This window comes from Zootermopsis nevadensis, unplaced genomic scaffold (assembly GCF_977971745.1).
Source record: "Zootermopsis nevadensis isolate Lab colony 2312 unplaced genomic scaffold, Znev_1.0 Znev_ptg000020l, whole genome shotgun sequence".
NCBI lineage: Eukaryota > Metazoa > Arthropoda > Insecta > Blattodea > Termopsidae > Zootermopsis > Zootermopsis nevadensis.
The window spans coordinates 6,347,972-6,373,306 of NW_028259152.1; the positions used below are offsets into that span (position 1 = coordinate 6,347,972).

At 34.9% G+C, this 25,335-nt stretch overlaps 1 protein-coding gene across 8 annotated transcripts in view; it reads right to left on the reverse strand.

Moving 5' to 3' along the window:
• The window catches only part of Mbs (Myosin binding subunit), a 57,814-nt gene that overhangs the window by 16,506 nt on the left and 15,973 nt on the right, over window positions 1-25,335 (reverse strand). For 3 of the 8 annotated variants that reach the window (XR_015536001.1, XM_022059603.2, XM_022059600.2), the window contains exons 7-19: window positions 24,794-24,984; window positions 22,277-22,369; window positions 19,521-19,600; window positions 18,920-19,055; window positions 18,428-18,551; window positions 17,372-17,497; window positions 15,889-16,086; window positions 15,632-15,739; window positions 12,963-13,155; window positions 9,121-9,285; window positions 6,070-6,253; window positions 5,215-5,324; window positions 3,926-3,997 (exon numbers count right to left, since the gene is read on the reverse strand). Coding sequence is in view for 7 of the 8 variants with exons in the window: in XM_022059603.2 (XP_021915295.2) it covers window positions 3,926-3,997; window positions 5,215-5,324; window positions 6,070-6,253; window positions 9,121-9,285; window positions 12,963-13,155; window positions 15,632-15,739; window positions 15,889-16,086; window positions 17,372-17,497; window positions 18,428-18,551; window positions 18,920-19,055; window positions 19,521-19,600; window positions 22,277-22,369; window positions 24,794-24,984 (1,780 nt within the window). In the remaining variant the exon portion in view is untranslated. The remainder of the gene's footprint in view (window positions 1-3,925; window positions 3,998-5,214; window positions 5,325-6,069; window positions 6,254-9,120; window positions 9,286-12,962; window positions 13,156-15,631; window positions 15,740-15,888; window positions 16,087-17,371; window positions 17,498-18,427; window positions 18,552-18,919; window positions 19,056-19,520; window positions 19,601-22,276; window positions 22,370-24,793; window positions 24,985-25,335) is intronic. The other 5 variants (XM_022059602.2, XM_022059607.2, XM_022059608.2 and 2 more) reach the window with 5 other exon arrangements.

A 25,335-nucleotide genomic window follows, 5' to 3' on the forward strand; every position in this document is an offset into this window, starting at 1 on the left:
CACCCTTTCACTAAAGCTAGTTCATATCACCGAGTGTCTTTATTTACAACACAGTATAATTATGGTTTACTTTTATATAACATGACACAAACACATTTTAGTATATAGTGATGTACAATTATCTGAACTACTGATTTTTGAGCTTCATGGCCCACAAGAGGATGTGTGTCAACTCTAGTTTTATTGCACTGTTTGCTTATTTTTAGACCACACCAGTATTTAAACACATGGCCCAGACCAAAATACATAAAATTATTATTTTACCTGTTATTATATGTGAGTGCAAAACTTGGTTTCTCATGTTCAAGGAATATCAGAGACTAAGTGTTTTTAAGAACAAAGTTATAAGAGATTATTTGGGACTAGGAGTGATAAAGAAAGAGGAGAAGAAGAGCATTTCATATTAAGAAGCTTCAAAATTGTTCTCATAAGTCAGTATTATTAGAGCAATTAAACAGAAAAGGATGAAATGGATTTAACATAAATGTGACCAATTAGGTGAAATGAATTCAGCTAGCTCAAAAGGATTCAATGACAAGCTTTTGCAATCACAGTACTGTATCTTCCAGTTCATAGCAAAACAGAATTTCTTACCATCCAATTCAACAGTCCAAGAAAGACCCTCTACCATGGAGCTACTTTACATGCATACTTTTCAGTAACAGAAGCATTCATCAATTCCTTCTGATAAAAGTTACGGGGTTTAAATATGTTTACACAAGAATCTACCAGTTATCCTGTCTATGGCACAATGTCTCTCTCTCAGGAGGAATATACATTGGTGGTTTCTATAAACTATCGTTTAAAAATAACTCTCAGCTCAGCCTGATACAAGAAAATATAAAATATGGTATATTGCCAAACTCACAATACAAAATATTACATGCTTTTCCACGGGACCCGGGGGGGGGGGTGTTGCATCCACAGATAACCAACTGTTCCCTATCCAATTCACAACTGCATACCATGGATAATAATCCTCACACAGAAAAAAGTGTACCATGCGTGGAACAATAAATACTATTAATGATCAATCTGTCCGGTATCAAACAACACATGCAAGTTTCATCAATTCTTACTCAGGATTCTACGTTCCAAGCTTCTGGGAAAGTAAATTCTGCTGCTCAAGGGGAACAGCTGGTCTGTAAGTCCAGGTGCTCTACACTGCTAAAAATAGGTCCAATGACTCTATATTTACATTGTCATAATTTATAAGTGATTTAAACACACATTTTTCAATTTCAACCTGTTTTAAATAGTTAACTGGCCAGATCAATTTTTTATTCTCTGTATCATAAAATTATGATAGATAAAAGATAACACTGCTTTATGGTACCAACTGGTAAAGCACTTGTTTCTATTTCTGACAGTTCTGCTTGTTTATGAAAAGAACATGCACATGGGGTTTGAAGGAAGAAAGTGTGCATGAGTGTTTGTGTGAAGGGAAACCAAGAATATACACAGAGGGAAAAAAGTGATGTCATTGCTAATACCAAATCTACAGGTCTACTTAAAAAAATTGGAGTATTCAATTACAGTATGAAAAAGTAGTGTTCAGTTTACTTCATAAATATTAGTAATGACATAAAGCAGCTGGCAGCAGAAACCACACATTTGGAAGACTTCAACACAGTGCCAACATATAACAAGAAAATATGAATTTTCCAGCTGTGAAGCACTTGTTTAATGAATGGTAATGACTGAGTATAGAGGCATCAGGAATTTAAAGATAAACATTTTCACTGCTTTCAAGTTTGTTAAACTCTTCCTCTTTCAGATATGTTTAAAATCTTACACACATCTTACTTTGGTAGCATCAGTGCACCACTGATTTATCTGGAGAAGGAAAAGACAATTACTGATGTCTGAGGTTTTAATGTTGCACTCAGTTAAATTCAGGTCACACAATCCAAACAATGCCACTATTGCTTCAATTGTGCATGCCCAAACATACAAATCTTGCAGTTCTAACAAGCACAAAATAATTTTTGACATAAAGGAAATTATAAAGAACTTTAAAATTCAGGACCAGGTTTTACAGTCAATAATTTAAGATAATGGTCACTATAAAATAACTCAACAAGTGTTGCAGGAATGTATAACACACTATATTACAACTTAATAGTAAACAGAAAATTCTAAAAACAGAAAACAGGCCTTTCAAAGCAAATTAAATATTGATAGAGTAACACAACAGAACAAGGTAAAACAGAAATAAAAAACTGGGGGGGGGGGGGGGGGAGAGCGAGCGCCAAGAATAGGTCTGTAAATAACCTATAGAAGTCTGTGCAGCCAAAATTTCCTGTAATTTACTATTAATACCCACAGGTCCACCAGAAACAAGTCATTAGTCACTCTGTTGGGTACTGATATAAGCACAAATGCACAACCTACATGTTATTTTGTAATGCCTAGGTACTAAAAACAATGCTATTTAATTATCTTAACCATTCACAATGGAAAGTTAGGAATGTGTGAAACTGTCTCCCCTCTCTCCCATATATCTGCATGGCATGGTGCTTTAGTTAAACTTTATAATGACAAGATTTGAATGGGCAGTTTTAGCAATACCTGTATTCAATTTAGCTGTGCTAAAATGCACCCAGTAACATGATGGCAATATTACGTATATCTACGTTTCATCCTGAAACCTGTGTGCAGCACATTTCACTGTGATTTGGAACTGGGTGTATATACCAAAATCAGTCAGATAAATAATGACATACTGACTTTCCTACTTAAAACACCAAGCTAAATGATAATAAGAAAAAGAGTTCTTCTCACAAATAATTTAATTTATTATGGTGGTGTATCAAGTCTCCAGATTTAGAAAAGCTATACAGTAATGAACCAATGGCTTTCATAAAATATGAGGAATTTACTGACTACCTAAGCAACAAACAAGCTTTTTAAGGACTCAGCTCCATTAAGATACAGTGAAACCTCTATCCATCGTTCCCGGAACTATCGTTTTCCCGGATGCATCGTCCGTTTTGTTCGGTCCCGAATACATCCCATATAAAATAATGTTACATTTTCCCGCTTCTATCGTTCCTCGAACTATCGTTTTATCGCATCGATCGTTCAAAAATCTTAGTCCCGCCCCACAATTTTCCCGCAATGATCGTTTCTGAGAATTTAAAATGCTGGGTTTTGAGATAAATTAATACCGAAAGACGTACAATGTATTTGGAATACACAGTAGCGATAACCTGTTATGTCGCCCAACCAGCACAATCTTTTGGAATGAGGACCAGCGGTGCAGGGGTGATAGATGGAGTGAATGGCGGTGCTCATTGTCAGAAATTTTACGATTTTAATTAGGGTGCACTCATATTTCGTTCCAGCAATGCCAGATGGCATGTGCAGTGTGAATTTCTTCACAAATGCTTTTATTACAAGTACAAAGGAAAGGCTGGCGGCACTTTTCATTCTTCTGATTCATCTCGTTTCCAGCGGTTCAGGGTCTTCTACAGCTACGTTTCGTTGAGTTCGGCAGTAATAGTATTTCCATTCTTCCTGTTATTGTCCGCAAAGGGGGTTGGAGTGGTGAGGAAGAGGAAGACGACGAATGCGAGCCTGAAGCTTTGCCGAGTTTTGCCGAAGCACACGCTGCATTGGCGAAAGTGAAGTCGTTCTTTTATGCGCTTAATATTAGTGAACGTGACGAAGAAAACATTTTGAACGTGGAAAGTGCTCTGTTTGGTCTAAAACGTAAAGTTTCAACAAACCAGTTGTCCATTAAAGACTTTTTTGGTAAAAAGAAGTAACTTTGAAAGAGAAACATTGTTTTTTTTTAAATTTTTAATGCTTTCCCGCATTCATCGTTTTTATTTCCCACCCCCGCCGAAAACGATGCATCGAGGTTTCACTGTAGTTACACAATTTACAGACTGACCACAGAATTAAAAACTACTAGGCTTACCTCATCATTATTTGCCTTCATTAACTCATCTCCATCTCTAACAGGTGATTCTTGTCTATCTGGGTTGATATCCTGCATGAGAAAAAATACCTTTCCTAACAGTGGGAAACATTTTGTGAATTTTACACTTCAGGTCCTGCAATGTGGAATGTAAAGCACACAAAAGAACACTTTGTGATTAACAACTGCAGCTCTTAGCAACACAATGATGAGTTCCTCATTCTGTGAATGGTAAAGAGTTCTACAACAAAAATGCATAAAATGAAAGCAGAATGGAGCTAAGTGTCTCTCCATCCACAAACTTTGAATCCAAAACTATGTAACAAATTTAGTATCAGCAAATGAGACTAAAGATTGTTGGGAAAATTTAATTTCAGTTTACACTGGGCGAATATAACACCTACTCTGCATGACACTCAAAGAAAAATCTATCTTATCAAAACTGCTCACCATAATTTTACATGACATAAAATAGACATCTTTTAAGATACAGCATTTGGTTTATTTTCCTGTTTATTGCAAAAATGCATATTATAATATGGAAGGAAGATAATACCTATAAATGCAAATAAAGATTAATGTTGAAGATGAGCTTGTTCTAGAAAGGTAACTGGTATAAAATTTAACACATCAAGACTTCAAATTGTATAATATGAAGAAGAGATAAAATGCATGAGATATAAGGGCCTCACAGGGATGAAGATGTTGGTGAGTTCTGAACCCATATGTCCTTGTAGGAGGGTATAAACATTTTGGTGGTACTTGCTCTAGCAGTGCGATCAGGGCTCTCTGAAAGGCCGTAACAAGATCATGGATGCATACAGGACCCAGAAAGAGCACGAATGCCTGACCTTATCTTCAGCCCTGGAAATAGAGGCTGCATGTCCCTCCAAAACATTGATATACAGAAGAACAATCAACAAATAAAAAAGAAAGTCCTGACACACGATCTTTATCAGAAAAAAGCAAATATCTAAGCCAATGAAGTATGTGACAACACATTTGGGAAATTAAGTATTCCATATCAGAGTTTGCCTTTCCACTCTCTTTACAAATATCAATTGATGCCAGTTCTCTCTTATGCTAAATAACAGTAATTAGTCTCTCTTATGGCAACCTATGTTAACTACAAACGACTAATCACAATTTACTTTCTAACATCACATTCCTTAAGCTTACTCTAAAGTGGCAACATATTGAAATGTAAAGACTTTTCCTCTATCCATATCTGCAATTTATGCATAGATAACCTGCTTTTATAAATGCAATGCTTGAAAACTTATACGTACATCCATATCAATGTGCACAACACCAGTTGACCTTCTCTTGGGTCTCCTCCGCCTCTGTATCACAGCTTGTGTTGCTTGTGCATTTCGGACATCATTCTCCTTATCTTGTTCTGATAAAAGAACAAATCTAACAGTACTTTTCAATTAACTATATTATACATACATTCAATAATTAATTTGCATCAGTTATGGCAGGGAAATTTCACCATTATCATAATGTATACATACAAAACAAACAACAAAAATCTGTAAGCAGTTCTGGAAGCCAACTTGAAATAATTAGTTTTTTTTTCAGCACACTGTTCCTTTTGGCAAGCTTTGCTAGGTTGTACACTGCTGCCACCACACCCACATATAATGCTGGTTACCAGCACAACTCAAAGCATTTGTTAAAATTAAATGGTCTCCTTAATATAAACAGGATCTAATAATTAAAGCCTAATCTGTACTCAATGTAATGAAAAACTTCACATGAAATTTATTTAACAATGCCATGTATGAGTCATAACAGTCTCAGCAAAATATATGCATTTAAAAACACCAATATTGGAAGTAGCAGAGCAAATAAACTGTATACAATAAATCCTTGTAACTTTATCAGGATTCTTCTGATTAAAAAAGAAATAATAAATGTGGGAAAACAAGTAATTAGATTGTCTGTGCCCACAATACTACACAAAAAAAAGAGGTAAAAGGTACATTCTGCACCTCATAAAAATATACCATCATATACACCACCAACACAACTCCAACTTCTCTAAATTTACCAAATGAAAATCACTGAACATGTGATTTTATTAGTGCACCTTCACAAATACCTGAAACAGAAAGTTCAGACAACTTAACTAATTTTACCTTTGTCATCTGGTGGCTTAGTCTGTCGCCGGAGGGGTATTGTAAGTGTAGCATCTGCAGTATTACTTTCAACTGGTGCAGATGATGGACGGACTGTGGTGTTACTACTTCCTGTCAGTCTCCTTACATATGGCGCAGTACTCTCACTGACAGAATTTCGATTCCGTGCATCCTCCAACATAAACTGCCCACAACAATAACAGAATTGTTAATGTGTACAATTAATTTAATAAACTTCAAATATCATGAAAGGATATATTAAAATGAAACATTATCAACCTAAACCCTTATGGTACTCCAAACAAGGGAAACATTGCAAGATCAATATTCTAGCTTAAGAAAAACATTTCTGATATGAATGCTGGTTACTGTTTAAATTGATTTTATTTTACATTGTTAATCAATGCAGATGAGATGATCCTAAAAAGGGGGGGAGGAGGAGAGAGCAGACTGATTCATCTGGGTCACGAGGATAGAGACCAGTAACAGACTCCCATCAACCTATTAATAATGTCTGGCTTCCATAACACAGCAAATTTCTTGATTAGATAAGCTTCCTGAGGACTCCTTTGCTCCAATAGGTTAATTATTTTCAATTTGGGAAATTCAACTGTTGCAATAATCTAATTTTTTGTTATAGGAAATTAGATATGCTTATTAAATTTCTTCAAAGAGCCAGGTTAGCTCAGTCAGTGTAGTAACTGCTACAGACTGGATTACTGAGGTTCGATCCCCAACGGGGGCAGGGGATCTTTCTAGTCTCTGAATCCAGACTGGCTCTGGGGCCCGCCCAGCATCCTATTGAATTAGTACCCGGGTCCTTTCCTGGGGCTAAAGCTCGGGGCCTGGGCACGATGCTAACCACTCACTCCCATCTAGTGCCAAGGTTAAGAATGAGTAGGAGCTATATATGCCCCCTCTCACCCAAATGCCTACATGGCATAGACTGGGACAGATTTTTTTTTACTTCATTAAATTTCTTCACATAATGAACAGGAAACTGATTTATTATGTCAATTTCAGAAAAATTAAGATTATATTTAATTACTTTTGCAATACATTCAGCATTTGACTCATCATTTAAGATGTCATATACATAAAATTTAGTTCACAGCTTCTTAATGTTCAGAATGTCATTAACAGTTGACAAACATATGATGACTTCTGTGCTTCATAAACAAGACTAGTTCACTGTGAGATGGCATACACTAACATCAACAACAACAAAATCCTGTAACACACTACAACAAAGACAGGATCTGGTCTCTCAGTTCCTACTAGACTATTATCTACCAACTGAAGCACCCAAACATTTTAAAATCGCAAATCCAGAGTTCCTACTCATTTTATCTACAATTCCACAACTCTCCAATTCTCTGTGAAGTACACTGAACAGGTATGAAAGAAATCAACAAAGAATGATTCCAAATTAAAATCCCACCTAAACCCTTATTTCCCACAAAATGTGCATGAAATACTGCCTTCTACAGAAAGAATACAAATGTATTTTGGCTTCTACTGCACATTATATTTGTGAAGAATATATAATTATCTGGTACTGCTGCAATCACCATGCTTTCCTCTAAAGAAGCTACTTCAAACAAAAAGTTGAGCAATACTTAAGGGATTCATTAAGGCACTTGGTCACTGCAAACAGGTAAATGGCAACTGGTAGACATAATGGCAAATTTTTGGTTAGAGTGACATCATTCATAATATATACAAATAGAAACAATCATGTGTACTTACTGCTTTGCTAAAACAGGAGGTGACTGGATTTTGGTAAAACTCACTAACACAAACATTTATTAAAATCTGTTCTGGTGTTTTCAAGATCTTGTGTATGGAGAGCTAGACAAAATGATGCTAATAGGTGCATTTTTTGTAGCTCTTAGATGTGTGCCCATAAAAAGTAAGCACATTAAACAACTATGCAGTCTGTATTTCCACTTTTCATCTTTTTAACCACTGTTTATGAAATTCTGAATGAAATGGTCAATATTGAAAGTCAACAATTATGAAGATAGTAGCAGTGTGAAACTTTGAGGTTATATTAGGCAGCCTTAATGTCTACAGAATCTGTACATAAGTAACAAGTTTTTCACAAAGAGGAAATACTACTACTACTGCTGCTGCTGCTGCTGCCACCACCACCACCACCACCACCACCAAACACACCTACAATTAAAAGCAATAACAAAACTGACTCGAGAAGGATTCAGTTGTATAAACATCCACACATGCCAATCCATGACCTACATTGCATTTTGTTGTTGGATTACAAATTTATATTACCCAAATACAGCATCAACAAAAAAGGATTTGTAGGACTGGCAGTCTGCAATAGGAAAGTAGGCTTTATGTGTTCTTATTTGGTAAGTTCATTCGCTGTCAGTCTACTAATGAGACAGCATCATAACATGTTCTCTCTTCCTTTACATGTCCTTTACCTCTTGACACAACATTAAGATATTGACATGCATCATGCAAATCTGAATGTGTACAGGTAGACTGAAACAACATTCTCATGCATGAGATAAACACTGGACAATCGATACAAATAGCTCAGAACAGATGTATAAAAATATCATTCTAGAACACAATGCAACATGTACAAATAATTTTCAATAAATATGGTGTAGGTACAGAAAATCTAACAACAAATGGGAGAAAACTGTATGTGCAGGGACACAACAGATTCAATTATGAACTACAGGCAGAAAGAAAAGAGGAGTGCTCAAGAAAGTACAAAGCAGAATAATGTGATAAATGAAAGAAAGAAACACTGCAAATTGTGAATAAAGCTCAGAAATAAATGTTTACAGTGAAAAACATCTACTGAAGTCTGAAGACTATTACAAATGACGAATAATGGGAAAGTATTAAACATAAAGAACATTCATCTAAGAGTCATGTCTTGCAGGATGCTGTGCTGAATCTAATGATACGAACTTGAAACCAAAGTAAAATGCATGGAGTCAGTTGCTGCAAGTGCATAAAACTACCAAGACATGGCAGATAATTGTCGTATGCACACACAATGGGACACACCTTGCTCCTGTCTCCATTATCAACCCTAAGTCTCCATGACGGACGCCGTTCTTGAACTGACCCTTCCTCCTTTGTTGCAATGCCACTAGAAGGCACAGTTGGGGTTGCCGTAGTTATTGTTGCTGTAATTGATGTTGAACTAGCAGTAGAGATGACAACAGGTGGCTGTGGAAACCAAACTGGATGACGTAAAGCAAATCCCAGCGAAGTACACAAATGTTGTGTAATAATAAGCATAGGTAAACTAAGAAGATTAGATTGAAACAAGGGCAGAAAATAAGATGTATTATTACTGAAACACTTCACCCTGATTATTGAAGGTGAAAGTCTACATAGCATTAAATGAGTCGCAACATAATGCAAATTTAATTAGGAGATACCAAATACCGAAGACAGCTCATAAACATGCTATATGTACAAAACAGTAAGAGACCTATTTGTGCAAACTTCTAAGAAGTAATTTTGTGCACATTTCTTTTATTTAGGGTTATTAATTTTAAATGAGTTGTAACTGTTTCATATAAAGACTCATTAAAACATACACAATATATTCTTCATATACAAAGGATACTTCAAGCATATTGCACAACGTATCTGATATAAAATGCACCTGTTTAAAATTCAAGTTTTAATTATTCTTTTAAAGTTCGATCACCATTCATATCTATGCATTACAAAATTACTGAATCAGCCATCCCCATCTGTTTGCAGATTTTATTTGATGCAGTCTTCTGATAAAATAATAAATTAAAAAAGGCAAAATTCCATAAAAATTATTCTTAAAAATAGCATTTTATGAAACACAATACCACCTTTAGCTTGGGTTGTAGTTTCATAAATACAACCTCTCAATAAAACAAATAAAATGCTAAATTATGGGACACAGACATACATCATTACAAGGATAAATTTGTAACTTAGTTGAAGGTTGCTTACCACATAGTCCTAATTTACATAACAATTTTAATACATTAATTTTCACATACATTTTGTATGAGAGAAAAATAAATTTCAGAATGCAGTTGACATCAATAAGCTTCACATGCTTATAGCACCAAAACCTCAAATGGTCAAGTATCAATTCTATTTTCTAACATAACCTGCACATCCCTAATTTCTACGAAAGTACTTGGATTTTTATTTCCCTCTGTATTCACAAGACCATTTGCACATCATCCCTTGAAAACATATGCTACTATGAGATTAAAACAGGCTGTCTACTGACATGAAACACCACACAACCCATCCATTTTATGAGAATACTATGTCTTATGGGCTATTACTTCAGATGGTGCAACCAACACAGTAACATTTTCTCTCTGCCATGTGCTGCAGTACTGTTAAATTTCTTCTAGAAGAAGATACTGAATGCAAGTCGTGGTTTGCATATTGGACAAAAGTCTCAAAGTTGCTGATAATGATAATATATTCTTTTATACAGATATTCACTGTCCTGCTTATTTAAAATAGCATAGCATTAGCCCACTAAAAACACTTTTAGATGAGATTTCAGGTTCTATATAATCCACACCAGACTATGGATGAGAACAACATTAACCAAATGCAGGTTCAATATTAGACATAGTAATGATGATAAACACAAGCCAAAACTGTGGATTTACAAACACAATGTTGTAGTGCATTTTAAGTACAACTTTAGCAGCCACAAAACAACACTGGTCTAAGATATCTTAATGAGTTTTAATTAGTGAGGATGTAATCTTGATGGTGACATGAGCTATGGTAACATGCAACCTGAAGTGTCTCAGAAGAACAAGTGAAATTTTATCAACAATTATAAATACCCTACAAGAAATGTTTTAGCATTTTAACAAAGACATCTTTTAATTGAAAGAATTAGGGGCACACACTGTTTAGCAATTGCCAAAAGTGTAGTGATTTGTGGAGGCAAATGAGGACCTGAAAATAAACCAGTGAGTCTGAAACAAGTCATAATACATCAGATACAAAGAAATGAGTGTATAATTTTAAATTTGAGAAAAGATGGTCAACAATGATAACTATAATGTTTACTGAATTAATGTACTATTATATTACATGTATCTGTTAAACCATATGCTCAAAAAAATGCAAGTAACATTATTCTAACATATGATAGTGTTTAACTTTACACGCAGTTTATGAAGATGAGATGTGTAATAAATACCTTGTTCCTGGCAGAACAAGTAATTTTCATATGAAAATGATGAGTTTTTGATTATCATATTCATATAGCTACATAATGCAGCGTGTGTATACTCCACATATTTGTAACAATTCACTGTACAGGCCTAGAATACTGTACAAAGAACTATATTTGCTTTAACTGTGAAAATTTTGTTTCACAAACAAATGTGAATTGAAATGAACTTCTGTCTTATCCACACCTCTCAGTTCCTAAAACTGTATCTTAATGAAGAGGGCCCTGCTTGGGAACCTAAGAGTCACTCAACTGGTCAAGAAATGTCATGCTTTATGTGGAACTTGAATATTTAATTTCCATGTTCACAACAGCCTGCCTGTGGTCCATATCCTATACAAGATAAATCCAGTACATCATCCTATCTATAGCTTTGTATTCATAGTACAATCATGTGTGCCAAACATGCCCCCCTCCCCAATACTTATGAGAATAAGAATGTATGATCATCTGTTGATACAAATGCATTCTTTACATAATTCATCTTAAGTTCATATGTGTACAGTGAAACCTCGATGCATCGTTTTTGGCGGGGGTGGGAAATAAAAACGATGAATACGGGAAAACGATAGTTGCGAGAAAGCATTAAAATTTTTAAAAAAAGTGAATATTTCTCTTTCAAAGTTACTTCTTTTTACCAAAAAAGTCTTTAATGGACAACTGGTTTGTCGAAACTTTACGTTTTAGGCCAAACAGAGCCCTTTCCATGTTCAAAATGTTTTCCTCATCACGTTCACTAATATTATGCGCATAAAAGAACGACTTCACTTTTGCCAATGCAGCATGTGCTTCGGCAAAACTCGGCACAGCTTCAGACTCGCATTCGTCGTCTTCCTCTTCCTCACCACTCCCACTCCCTTCGCAAACAATAACAGGAAGAATGGAAATACTGTTACTGCCAAACTCAATGAAACGTAGCTGTAAAAGACACTGAACCACTGGAAACGAGATGAACCAGAAGAATGAAAAGTGTCGCCTGCCTTTCCTTTATACTTATAATAAAAACATTTGTGAAGAAATTCACACTGCACATGCCATCTGGCATTGCTGGAACGAAATATGAGTGCACCCTAATTAAACTCATAAAATTTCTGACAATGAGCACCGCCATTCACTCCAACTATCACCCCTGCACCGCTGACCCCTCATTCCAAAAGAATCCATGCTGGTTGGGCGACATAACAGGTAACCGCTACTGCGTATTCCAAAAACATTGTGCATCTTTCGGTATTAATTTATCTCAAAACCCAGCATTTTAAATTCTAAAAACATCGCGTAAATTTCGTTATAATTTCTCAGAAAAGATCATTGCGGGAAAATTGTGGGCCAGGACTAAGATTTTTGAACGATTGATGCGATAAAACGATAGTTCGAGGAACGATGGATAGAGGTTTCACTGTATTTACAAGTCATACAAATATGATAAAATTTTACATTAACATCCTATACTGTTAATACTGAATTATGCAACTGCAAGAAAACACATACATTGTTTTTTAAATGTATTTTCAAGTTTTGACCTCTTTGTACCATTTCTCAAAACAACATTTCTTGATTAAAATGGTATGATGATACAAAAAGTTTCAATAAATAAAGCATTCACAACTGAAACACAGAACAGACATGACGAGTTAAACTGTACCTGCTCATTGTTGCTCAGTTGTTGTGTTGCTTGGTGCAACTGTTGCTGGTTCTTCTTTTTAACCAGTTGCTCAGCAACTTTGATTTCTTCCAAAGTGACTCCCTGAGTAGACCTTCGTGTCTCTCTTACCCGTTTTGCATGAGCTTTCCTCTGTGTTTCTGATTCTTCATCTCGTACTGGTGGCACAAATGACCTGAAACATGTCACAGTAATTTATGGTCTAATTTGTCAATTTTGTCACCTGCTGTCCAGTCTCACTACTGTTGGTTAGTGTTCTCCCTCACTGAAGACCACAGGATTTGAAATCTTCATTCACTTTTGACATGAGTGCAAAACAGAAAATGTTTGGTACTTCACACAAAAGTTGTGATGAAAACTGCAACATGTAGTATAATACAGGCAGTGTTAAGAAGGAACTGTATAAAATCATGCATACAAAATGAAAATAAGAATTGAAATGCTGATAAAATTAATGCTGTATTAACACATATTTAAGAAACAAATCTGGCTTCCTTCATGCATTTTTCTGGCTAGCTTTTACTGATTTCAAAATTTTGATACAGCCTATTAAAAAAATAATAATAAAAACTGAACACAACTAACTCTTCACACACAACTTTAATACATATAGTAAACACCCCTGAGGACTTTATGTGCAGATGAACAGAATAATGTGCACATGCATAAAGCAGCAGAACATAAGGTTAATTTCTTATCCCTGGGCACCTAACAGAACAAAATGGCAATAAAGTGTGTCTGGCTAGTTCTGAAAAAGTCCAACATAATCAAATATAAGAAATGCATTACTAATAACAATGTAAATAATGAAAAACCAATTTGAATTTAAGTTATTGAAACCAATGATATCATACTGGATGCAACATAGACACTATGGTTTTTATTCATTATTTACACCTAATTTGATAAGCAGAAATCACTAGTCCTTTAAAATTTAATAGTGCATTATAATGCAGTACAGTACAAAAACTATAAATAAATTCTAAATTCAAAAGGAAAACTGGACACATCAATACATCACGATGTGCAAATATGGATTAAGAATTCTAATGTAAACAAATATGGTATCACAATGTCAACAATTTCAACATTCTAAAAGGCAAAATTAAATAGTTGCCCATAGTGAATTTGGTCAGCATGTATGAATCAATTTATAGAATATTTTATGTCCACAGGATGCTTTTCTGGTAAAACTTGCACCCAGTAAATGTTTTATGTCTTTCCTATAACACTGCAAAATGACACCAGAAATACTACATTTCCTACAAGAAAATATGCAAATTGTGAGAATTCGATATGGACTATACTTTGGTAAAACTGTACAACCAAACAAATGCAGAATTTTGCAGTCCAACATGGCTCTCCAGGTAGCAGAAAATAATACCATGCCTTCAGGTGTCAGCATGAAACATTTTGGCAGGCAAAGACTTATAAGCTGTCACTCCAAGAAGAGAAGTGAAACACTTTTATAAAGCATAAACTCTATACTTACAGTTGAGAATATGAAAACCAGCCACATACCAAGCAAAAGTGCTTTGATTTTACTGCAACCTACATTCTTGCCCCCAAGACAAGTTTACAGACAACAGAATCATAGGGGGAAGAAGGTGGCAAACATTTCCTCACTCAAGATTATAAATACATAATAAATAATGCTTAAAATAGGACACACACACACGCGTGCGCACACACACACACACACACACACACATGTTTCATGTGTGTGAAGAGATAAATAAGTAAAACATGTGACTGCATAATTCCAATCTGCTTGTTTTCTCCTTTGTGTCTACTATTAAAACTGTGAACACTGAAGCACGTAAAGAATAAAAACATTCTCTGCTTCCCAACTGTGATTATCATTAGCACAAACACTATGCATATACAAATTAAAAGGTTAGTAGTGGTGACAGCACTGAAACAAAACAAATTATATTACATACCAAAACATGCCCGATTCTATCTCTTAAAAAGTCTTGTCTGTCCATGTATGCACACCTTAGCAAGTTCAACAGGATCTCAAGAATATAAGTTCAGTGGCCTAAAAACTCTATTTCATACAGTCCAATTTTCAAGAAAGAAATTAGTTTCCAACAGTCACAAAATCATAGCAATAAACTTTTTTAATAATTCCAAACAAAACCACACCTACCAAAAAAACAGGTAAGAAAACTTGGTATGACATCTGTTCATAAAATATACAGACCTTTCAACATGCAGCAGTATCACATACTGCTCTAAAATATTATTTAGCAAACATGTTGTATGCCATCATGACAAAGTTCAAATAAACACTATAATATAAAGAAAGGCTTAAATCACACATTTAATATAAGCATTTATTAAATTAGTGTGTATTTTCATGAGACCACCACCACACTCCTAGATATGAATGCCAGTGGATAATCTGAACAGGGAATGATTAAAAAAAGTGGAGAGAAATATCCAACACTTTCTTTGTACTGGCAAGTTTGGGGTTAACATCCTGTTACATGCTTCAGTTCTGTTCATTACAATGAAGTGTGTGCTAATCAACAGTATGGATTTATAACGGAAAAACAAATACACACACACACACAGCGCAAACGTAAACAGAGAAAAACAAAGCAAAAGCATGAAACACACTGCAAATTGGTAACTAGTCTACGCACTTGAAGAAATTCTTAAAGATGTTTCCTGGGCTAAGCTTACTCCCCCCTGGGGTTGTTGGTGTGCTTGGTGTTGAAGGACTAGCACTTGAAACACTGCCCATGGCAGGACTGAAATTAGTGAAGTACTTATCTCAGAGACGAATGTAGCGCAGTCTTCATAACTTCTACTACTGTCAAAAGTATGATAGTCATACATCATATAATAAAAGTAAGGACATAGACTTTTAGTTCAAAGTTACCAAAGATGTCAAACTTACCTTCTGATCAGACTTGTTGGCACTGGACTGGTGGCAGTAGGTGAAGTGGCAGTTGTTTTTGCTGGTGAACTTGTTACTGTAGTTGTGACAGTGCCAGCAGTTGTAGCTGTCACTGTAGTTATTGTTGTTGTTGCTGTTGTGGTCGGCACCTCTTGTGAACAGTGAGATGAAAATTTCACCTCATCCTTGGATCCACGCCTATTCATTTTAAAACATACAATGGCTGAATAATCAAGTCATGCTATTAAACATATATTTCATATATACAGTTATTTCTCTTCCAAAATTAAACTATGGAAAATCTGTTAATATGCAGTCTGTTATATAAACAAAAATTAAGCTTCACAAATTCAAGGCACATCAACACAGTAATAAATGCTACATTCGTATTTCCTTAAATGATCTGCAATGAAACTTGGGCAAGGACCAGTAGCCTCACATACTCAGATACTGGCGTGGATAAAATCTGTATACAGAATTCTGCAAGGTAATCAAAATTTTAAGCAAATGGAAGTACCAGCTTCAAGGTTTGTTCCAAGTATCAACTCACTCTAGATGTGTATGTTGTCTTACTAAGGTAAACTTTTGTTTTGCTCTGTTTGACCTCCTTGTATGTCTAAGGCATGAATGTACTGAACTGCTGTTAGTGATTTTGTTGTATGTATTTCCTTTTGATGTGAGCTACTTTTCTGTTTACCGGTGTTGCCTGACCTTTGTGCAGTATATGGGGTTGAGCCAGGCAAAATCGGGCAAGTTACAGACAGTCAAAGACCAAATAAATTTGAGTCAGTTTAATTTAATTATTTTGTAAATTAAATAAAAAACTAAATAGATGGTAGACTATTATGGTTTAAGATGACAAGATATTAATTATATTAAGAGTTGATAAACCACTGTTTACTATTAACACTGACTGTGAGCCTTTTGTCTGTTGGATAACTGTATTAGAATAAGGACTAAATGTTATATTTTTTTAATATGTCCAATTTAGAAAACTCGAAGTCCTCTATTAGGCATGAGATCTGTACTTTAATAATTTCATCATAACTGCAAATAAATAATTTCAATAATTTAAAAAGTCTCATAAACAACAAAAAATGTACATAAAGTTTTAACACATTCAGACTGGGTGGTGAAAATGCAGATTGTGCTCTGCTGGGTTGTGACACTATGCTCTCATGTATGTATGTAGTAGCTACCAATGTACTGGAGGAAATTATCCCCTCTATCATCCAGGTTGAGGACATTCAGGATGTTGCTAACCACCTACAAGACCACTGGCATCATAACCCAGAAGATTACAATCTGCAATTATCAACCACATTTGTATTCAGATTATTTGAACAATAGAAGTGTGCAATTTTTAAGCAACATTTAAAACAGAATCACAACTCACATACAAACTTTACATTTGGAAAACAAAGAAGGCAACATGGAGCAAGAAGCACTGCAAAAAGGGTTTTTGCGCATGGTGGAGGCCTACCTTGGCAGGTGTTTCTCTCGGAGAGATGTGGAGCGGGTTGGAAGGGCTGAGACGGGGGACGAGTGTAAGGTAGGGCAAGAGCCAGCTTTTATTCTTGCTTGCAACTCCATGTATCTGCGATAGAACCTGCATGCATGAAAACAAAACAAAACAAGGGGAAAAACCAGGATGCAGAAAACTGGCATGCAGTAACATAAGGTTTACATTTAAAGAAATTATGGCACAAACCCTCCCTGATTAAAAAGAACTATAGAAATAATGTGCCAAAAACAGATAGATAATTCAAGAAAAACTCAGTAATAAACATTGTTTTTTATTTTAAGTTTTTACAACTTAACTGATTTGATTTTGTTCACTTCCCATTTATATTTCTTGGGAGGGGGGGACTATAAAATATCTTTAACTGTCAATGGTAAAATCTGGAGTATGCCTTAACTTTTGTTCATAATCAGGATGAATCAAAACAAATATGCCTAGTTAATATGTTGTAAAGTTGGTAGTTTCCCTTCATTCCTTAACCACTCTATTACAATATAATTTTGATAAGCTAAAATTCTTTAAGAAAAAACTTATTTCACCAAGTTTAATTGTGTTCACATACAGGTATAAGGTAATTCTTACCAAACTCCATTAGCAGAGCCCTTCCTGAGAATCTGACAATCACTTAGGTGCTCAAAAGATACCCTACTTTAAATGAAACCTAATAGTTAATTACCATGTTCGGAAGAGTCTGCCAGCAGTACACAAAGGCAGAACCATATTATTGACTCCATAGCAAAAACTGTATTAAAATTTCAATTCATATAGATTTTATGTTGAAGTTACTAGTGTCTCAAGGTGATATGGAAGGAATCCTACATAATTCCAAAGAAATTTAATTTACTGGCAGCCTTGTCACAATACTTTACTACTGTGCCCTTCAATATTTCTGTAAAAAAGTTCAGTGTTTCAAGCCAAAACGACATTCTGAAGCAACAAACACAAAATATGGTGTTAGTGTGCTGATGAAGCAACGCAAAATCAGAGAGTTACATGTAAAAGCAGAAACTGACTTACTTCTCATCGGCTTCGAAACTCTGTGTCCTCCTCAACACAACTTCCGGAGTGTCCACAATATTTCGGCTGTCTGCTCCTACTGGTGTTGTGGCTTTATGGGATGAATTATCTTTCTCACCAATTCCTAATACAAAAATAATATTATAAAAACTTTACACTGCAGCATTAAATATGTATTTCAACCTAGGTACAGTGCACAGGACACTATGTTTTCCAACACAATTTAAAGAAATCTCAAAGAAAGCAAATATTCCAGCACTTCCTAAAATCCTTAAATGACCTAATCAATTATGCATGCAGGCAATTTTCATCTTAACAGTTTCAAAGAAATGTGATCGTCTACACATTCAGGATTCAACCCTTAAGATGAAGGTGATACGATCATTCATCCAAAATACCGATAAATAATCCACAAGACAACTAAAAAAACTGCAACATATCAAATTGACATATTCATTAATGTGAGAATCTCAAATAAAAATCAGAACTTACGCAAGTACAATGATTTATTTGGAGGCTGTTCTAGTCGTCCATCAGTGCCTCGACTTCTGAATGAACCACCATGCTTCCAAGCTGGAAGGGTTGTGTCATCATTCTCACTTTGTGTTTTTGGTGGTGAGTTAGGAGTCTGCAAAATGTAACAGTGAAATAAGGCATTAGAATGAATAACATCCCATATCCCAAGCAAATCTTAATATTAAAAAAGATGCTACTTAGACAGTTAAAATGGAAAAATACTTAAAAATGAGGAGACAAAAGAAAAACAATGTCTTAATGTAATGGGCAGATAAATGAAGATTTCTTAAAAAATTATGGGTACCATGTTCAGAAGAGTCTGCCAGTGGCACCTATACTATGTTCACATAGACAGTACTTTTTATAACACTTGTTTAATATATGCAATATCTCTCAGATAAGAGCATTCAGAATGTAGAATTGCAAAAAATGTATGTGAAAATACTGTGTATTCCAGTACGAATCATACCTCTCCAATCATGTATGCATTGAAAAAACATCCTTAGAGACTATTCTGAAACAGCAATTTACTTATTCCAAGTGTTCTATAGACACATCTACAGCTAAAATTACTTACTGCATTAGGAACTGTTTTGCTGGCATCTGAGACAATGGGTATTCTGGAAGGTTCATCCCTATTTGCCCTGTTCTTCTTCTCTGTAAACAAATTGAAAAATGCAAAGATCTGTGCACAAATGATGCAAAAGGTTAGAAATATATATAAATACATTATTATTATTCATGTAACTATAATTTACTCTACAACTACATCCCATTTTATATACGAATAATATCTACTGATGGAGAAGTATCTGGGAAGCTCGTAACTTCCGACAGACATTCATCTCTTTTAAAAATTATGAGTCCACTCAAAAGTGTGCTCAGCTCACTGTTCCATCTCAAAATGTCATATGCATCAAATGACAAATTCTGGTTACTTGTGTTCCAATACTGCAAAATGTAATGCCCACACATCATTCTGTACTCCAAATCATTTATTGAATGACATATACCAGCAACAAAGACACAGTTTAAATGATGACCACAAACAAATGATGGAAACAGCAGTGAACCCATGAATAAATGAAGGAATGAGCAGTAAACATGCTTGGATATGCAGTAAATGCCAGGACAAGTTTTTTCTAGTTATGTCCCTACACATTGTAATTTACATGAAATAAAAAATTTGTCCCAACATTCCAAAAGCTAACATGATTATGGTTGAATTTAACACATTTGCTCTAGGAATTTTGATGCTGGCTTACCTCTCAGACCAGCCACTAGTGGTACATTACAGTACTGAAATAAATGGCAATCTACATGTACAAGGAATCACAAAAGGTACATGCAAGTACCATCTACCAACACAGAGAAAGAGAGAACACTACAGGCTCTGAAACACTTTTTTCTTCTCATGGCATATTGCTATCTGACACTGGTCATATATGGCAGTCTGGATAAAGCACCAGTTAACAACCAAACTTTCATATGGGAGGGAATGTGTTAAAGTACTGTAAAACCCCAGTCAATAGCAGGTTATGAAGTTCTTTACGTCAAACTACATGCACCTACTCCCTCTCAGGTCTAAATATATATTCTGTTCCGCATCCTGTTCTCAAACATCCTCAATCTATGTTCTTCCCTAATTGTAAAACTCCAAGTTTTAATCTTTACATTGTTTCACAGGAGAAAAGATGAAAGATTCAGAAGATAACATGAATTCCTACCAAATGCCTGTTAAAATGAAAACAATGTATGCACTATCTGGTATTCAGCTGAATGTCATGTAATGCTGCCTGGACACATGAACAAGCAAAAACGGTTTTTGGGTTTGGAACAATCAGCGGAGTTTACTGAGCAAACTCATGACAATGAAAACATTACTGTGTGATGCACCTTTTCAGCCCATAGCATCAGTAACCTTTATTTCATTCAGGATGAAGACAGTACTTATATGACAGATCAGATACTAAGCCCAAATCATCATGCTCTTTCCTCATGACCTACAGTGCTTTCTGTCAGAAACTTTCCATTGCAGGGACAACAGCGCACACCTTCTGACAAACTTTACAGCTTCTCCAGCAACACTTCCTAGCATCTCGTTTCAAGAACATATTGACCTTACAATAACCATTGTAAAAACCACATGTAATTATCCATTATACAACTTCGTGTAATGGTGTATTTAAGCATTGGATCACAGTTTTAAATGGCTAATATTAATAATCGTGTGTTAAGTTTTGTGTTAAAAGTTTGGAAAATGGCTTTGGAAAACAGTGCTGCAAAGAGAATATGGGGACAAATGGCTAAGCTGTGCAAAAGAATTTCATTACTTTTCAAAATTTAATGCAAGCCAAACATCAGATGAATGAGGTGGCCAACAACCACGTTCAAGAATAATGCAATAATCACTTGCATATGAGATCTTGTTCATGCCATCATACCATGTGATAATTCATGAGCTTACCAACAAAGTCAGTACATCACATGGTTCACACCAGTCATTATCTCTGACGATATGGGTATACGTAGTGTTGGCTAAGTTTAATCCAAAGTTATTATGAGATGACTGTCACTTAATGTCTAATCTTACTTCACACAGGACCCAATTTTGTTTCTAGCATTACAAGTGGTGATGGAACTTGGATTCAGTCATGAAGACCTAGTTCTGTGTATTCATTAAGAAATGAAAAAGGCTTTCTACTGGGGGATTATAAAAATATATGTTTAGGAGGTACCAAGAACAAACATGAGAATATGGCACCTGTCTCTGACACACATCCCATTAAGTAGCTACACTGGCTGAATGCAACAGTCTATGGCACTACATCTTCCATATACCCCAATCTTACCCCTAGCACTTTCTTTCTCTATCCCAAAATGAAAGTTGAACGTAAAGAAAGAAAGATTCAATATTAAAGAAAATGTCATTAAAAATGAGAGAACTGAGATTCAATCTGAAAGAATTCTAGAACAGTTACAGAAGGAGCATGATTGCTGGAACCAGGCTATGAATCAAAAGACTTTTGAAAGGGGCAAAGTCAGTAGCGGGTAACTTACATTGTGTGCATTACTGATCAGCCTCAGAAAATACTGAAAGGTTCTCATAAGTCAAAAGAGTCTGCACTCCTTCCAACAAATGTTATACATTCATCTTATTTTAGAACAAATTAAGCACTGGTAACAGCTAAATTGAATTCTATGACAGCCTTAACAGGTCTGTGTACGTATACATGTAATATAAATTTCTACAATATTATTAGTAAACACTCAAACTGCAGACAAGGTCATGCCATTAATACAGGAAAATTATGCATTTCTATTTATACTTACCCTCCTCATTACCACTACTAACAGTATCACTATCACTAGAGGTTTCAGAATCATCTGTGGATTCGCTCGAGTCACTTGCAGTTTCTTGATTTTCTACAGCGGCATGCAAGCAAGAGAACTATATGAAATCCTCATTCCCATATGAATAAAAATAGAATTTCATGTTAGCCACGGAGGCAATTACAGTTATAATACCATCTTTCTTGGAACTATAGTGATTATGCCTTCTCACATGTTAACTTCCTCTCCACCTACATGAATCACGTATGAAATACACTCATGTAACATGACACAACACTTTTTCACCAAATTAATACTTACTCCAATGCTGTCATTGGTGAAGTTAAAAGAATCTGAAAATTCACGTACTTGAACAAGCATAATGTGACAAGAAGCAGAGCAATATATATTTATTACCTCTAAATTTACTACAGTATGTGTGACCTTATGTGAATCATATTTATTAATCTAGCAACATATTTGCTGAATTAAAGGAACAGTTTTAAATTTATAACACATTCGCAGCTATTAGAGTACTTGGCACATAGGACAGGATCCCATTTAAATCTGCACAGCAGTGAATGTGTTAATATAAATAAATAAATACACATTATTGATGCTCATCCCTAGAAAATTTCCTTGAAGAGATAATTGGGGGGGGGGGGAAGAATCCATTTACTTGTAATGTCCATGCAAGAGTGAAGAAGATGGAATGTGAATCTAGCAACTCACTTCCATCTAGTGCCAAGGTCTACAATCTAACAATCTTTTCCTTCACATTTACACAAACCTTCTTTATGTCATGATTCTTAGGTACAGGTGTGACTTTTCCTGTACCTCAATTCATACCCTCCTCCCTAAAAACTCACAATGTAACAGTGTGACTTAGGAGGCTTTAATGTTTGTTCTTTCCTTAGCTATGGATTCATAAGATGTGTTTCTTATACAGAATTCAATTAGCAAATGGTGTGCATTAACAAAACTGGATTAAGTGAAACAAAAGAAATCACCTATTTTCTCACCTTTTATGATGTACCATTGCATCCACATAATACAGATTAAAACTGTACAGCCCACATAAAATGAACTTCACATTACACAAAGGCAAAATTGTTAATGAACTAATGAATAAGTCAAGATGAAAACACATAGAATTCTTGTATAGCTGTAATCACTACTTCAACTTGTAAAGAATTTCCAGTCCTTATACGTAGCACATAACTGCAAACACATAATTTGGTATAACATGTCATGTCCAGTTGAATTTAGTATAATTTTCATTACATGTAGACTTTAAAAATGTTTGCTGTGTTGAGGTACTGGTCTAGAAAGGGTTCATATGTTCATGTATTAATTTCAAACATTACATTATTGGATTTTAAATGACTGTAAAGCTTACTTCCACAAAACATCATACAACAATGGTAATATTCTCTTAGTAAGTAATGTAATACAAAGAGAATATTTTATACTTCATACACATGAAGCACAAATGGCGTAATCTAGTTTCTTGCTAAGAAGTTAAAATTACTATTTACACTACAATTCAGCCCCTTCTTGAAAATTTAAATATATGGATCATATAAGGAAGCATGTATTCATTGGCAGCCACATCAAAACTGGCCATTACAGCAGGCATTAGAAGCTGTACCTTCAAACTCAAAATAAAACTAAGCTCAGTTACTTTTTCACACCCAATGAAGAACAGGAAGCCAAAACACACAACAGTTACTGCTCAAGAAATCTGCTTGGTCCAATATGAAATAACCATTAAGTTTCTTGCAACTATTTTATGATACAAATTATGCATGTACTTAATTTATCTACAAGTTCAAAAGAAAAGAAAACAGTACACAGACTTGGTCAAAACTTAGAAGGAAGTGAGTGTCATGTTCTTATACCTGGTCCAATGTACTGTGTTAAAAAATTATTCCTATAATGAGCACAAACACATCTTAAAAAATAAAAAAACAGCCAAAGTCCAAAAATGTAGAAGGGGAAGGATTATGTTTTGAGATCTGATGAGAAAATTGTATCAGAATAAAAATATTGATATACATATTTTGGATAATAGCTAGAAAAATACTTCAGACACTTACTTGAGGATAACTGGTTTAAAGTTAGGAAAAATACAGTATCTTATGAGTATAAGTGTAAGGCAGTAGTGCAGGGCAGATGTAGAAACAGCAGTACTCAGGAAACAGTGTACCATAAACCTTAATTGTGTGCACTGTGACAATGACAGAAAGCAAGTTAAAAAAAGATAGAGTGATAACTTTTAGAACAGAAAATTGCAGAACATTTAATTTTTAGAAAAAATTGTCAACCCATAACAACAAATTCATGATGTAGTAACAATCATTAGAACACAAGATATTTATGTGGTTATATATCAGTTCTTATAATACATATTTAAATGAGGGACTCAATATGCCTTTTAGATATTCCACAAAGAACCAAACAGATTACAGGTAATTAAATTCATCAGAAAATATATCAGAACATCCTTCCTCTTACCAACTTCATTTTCTGGAGATGGTATACTGGCATCTTCTTTCTCTGACTCAGTTTCAATTTCCAGTTCTACTTTCTTCACTTTGTTGCTACTCTCTTCTGTTATACTTCGATCAAGAAGCTGGCGCTCAGATGAAGTATCCTTATTGATTAGGTTTGACTTGTCAGTCACAGACATTCTGATTATTGATGACCTACAAACCATAGTACCTGTCACAATTAATACATAAAACGTGCAAACATTTAAAGGAAAGAGAAACAACAATTGAAATCAAACAAATACAATGGCATTTGAAAGGACCACAAGACAATAAATTAACAAAAAGTAATATTATTTCCATTCTCATTTCATGCCAAATTTGACATCAGCACATTCAACTAAAATAAAAATGCAGCAAAATGGGACTTCAGAAAATTTAAAATAACAAACTTAAAGTTAAATTAGGGTTAAAAAATACCAGCCATTTTGAAACACAAGAATGAATCATAAATGACAATATAGGTGGCTTAATTCTGTATCAAAAAGTGCTACTATAAACCTTATG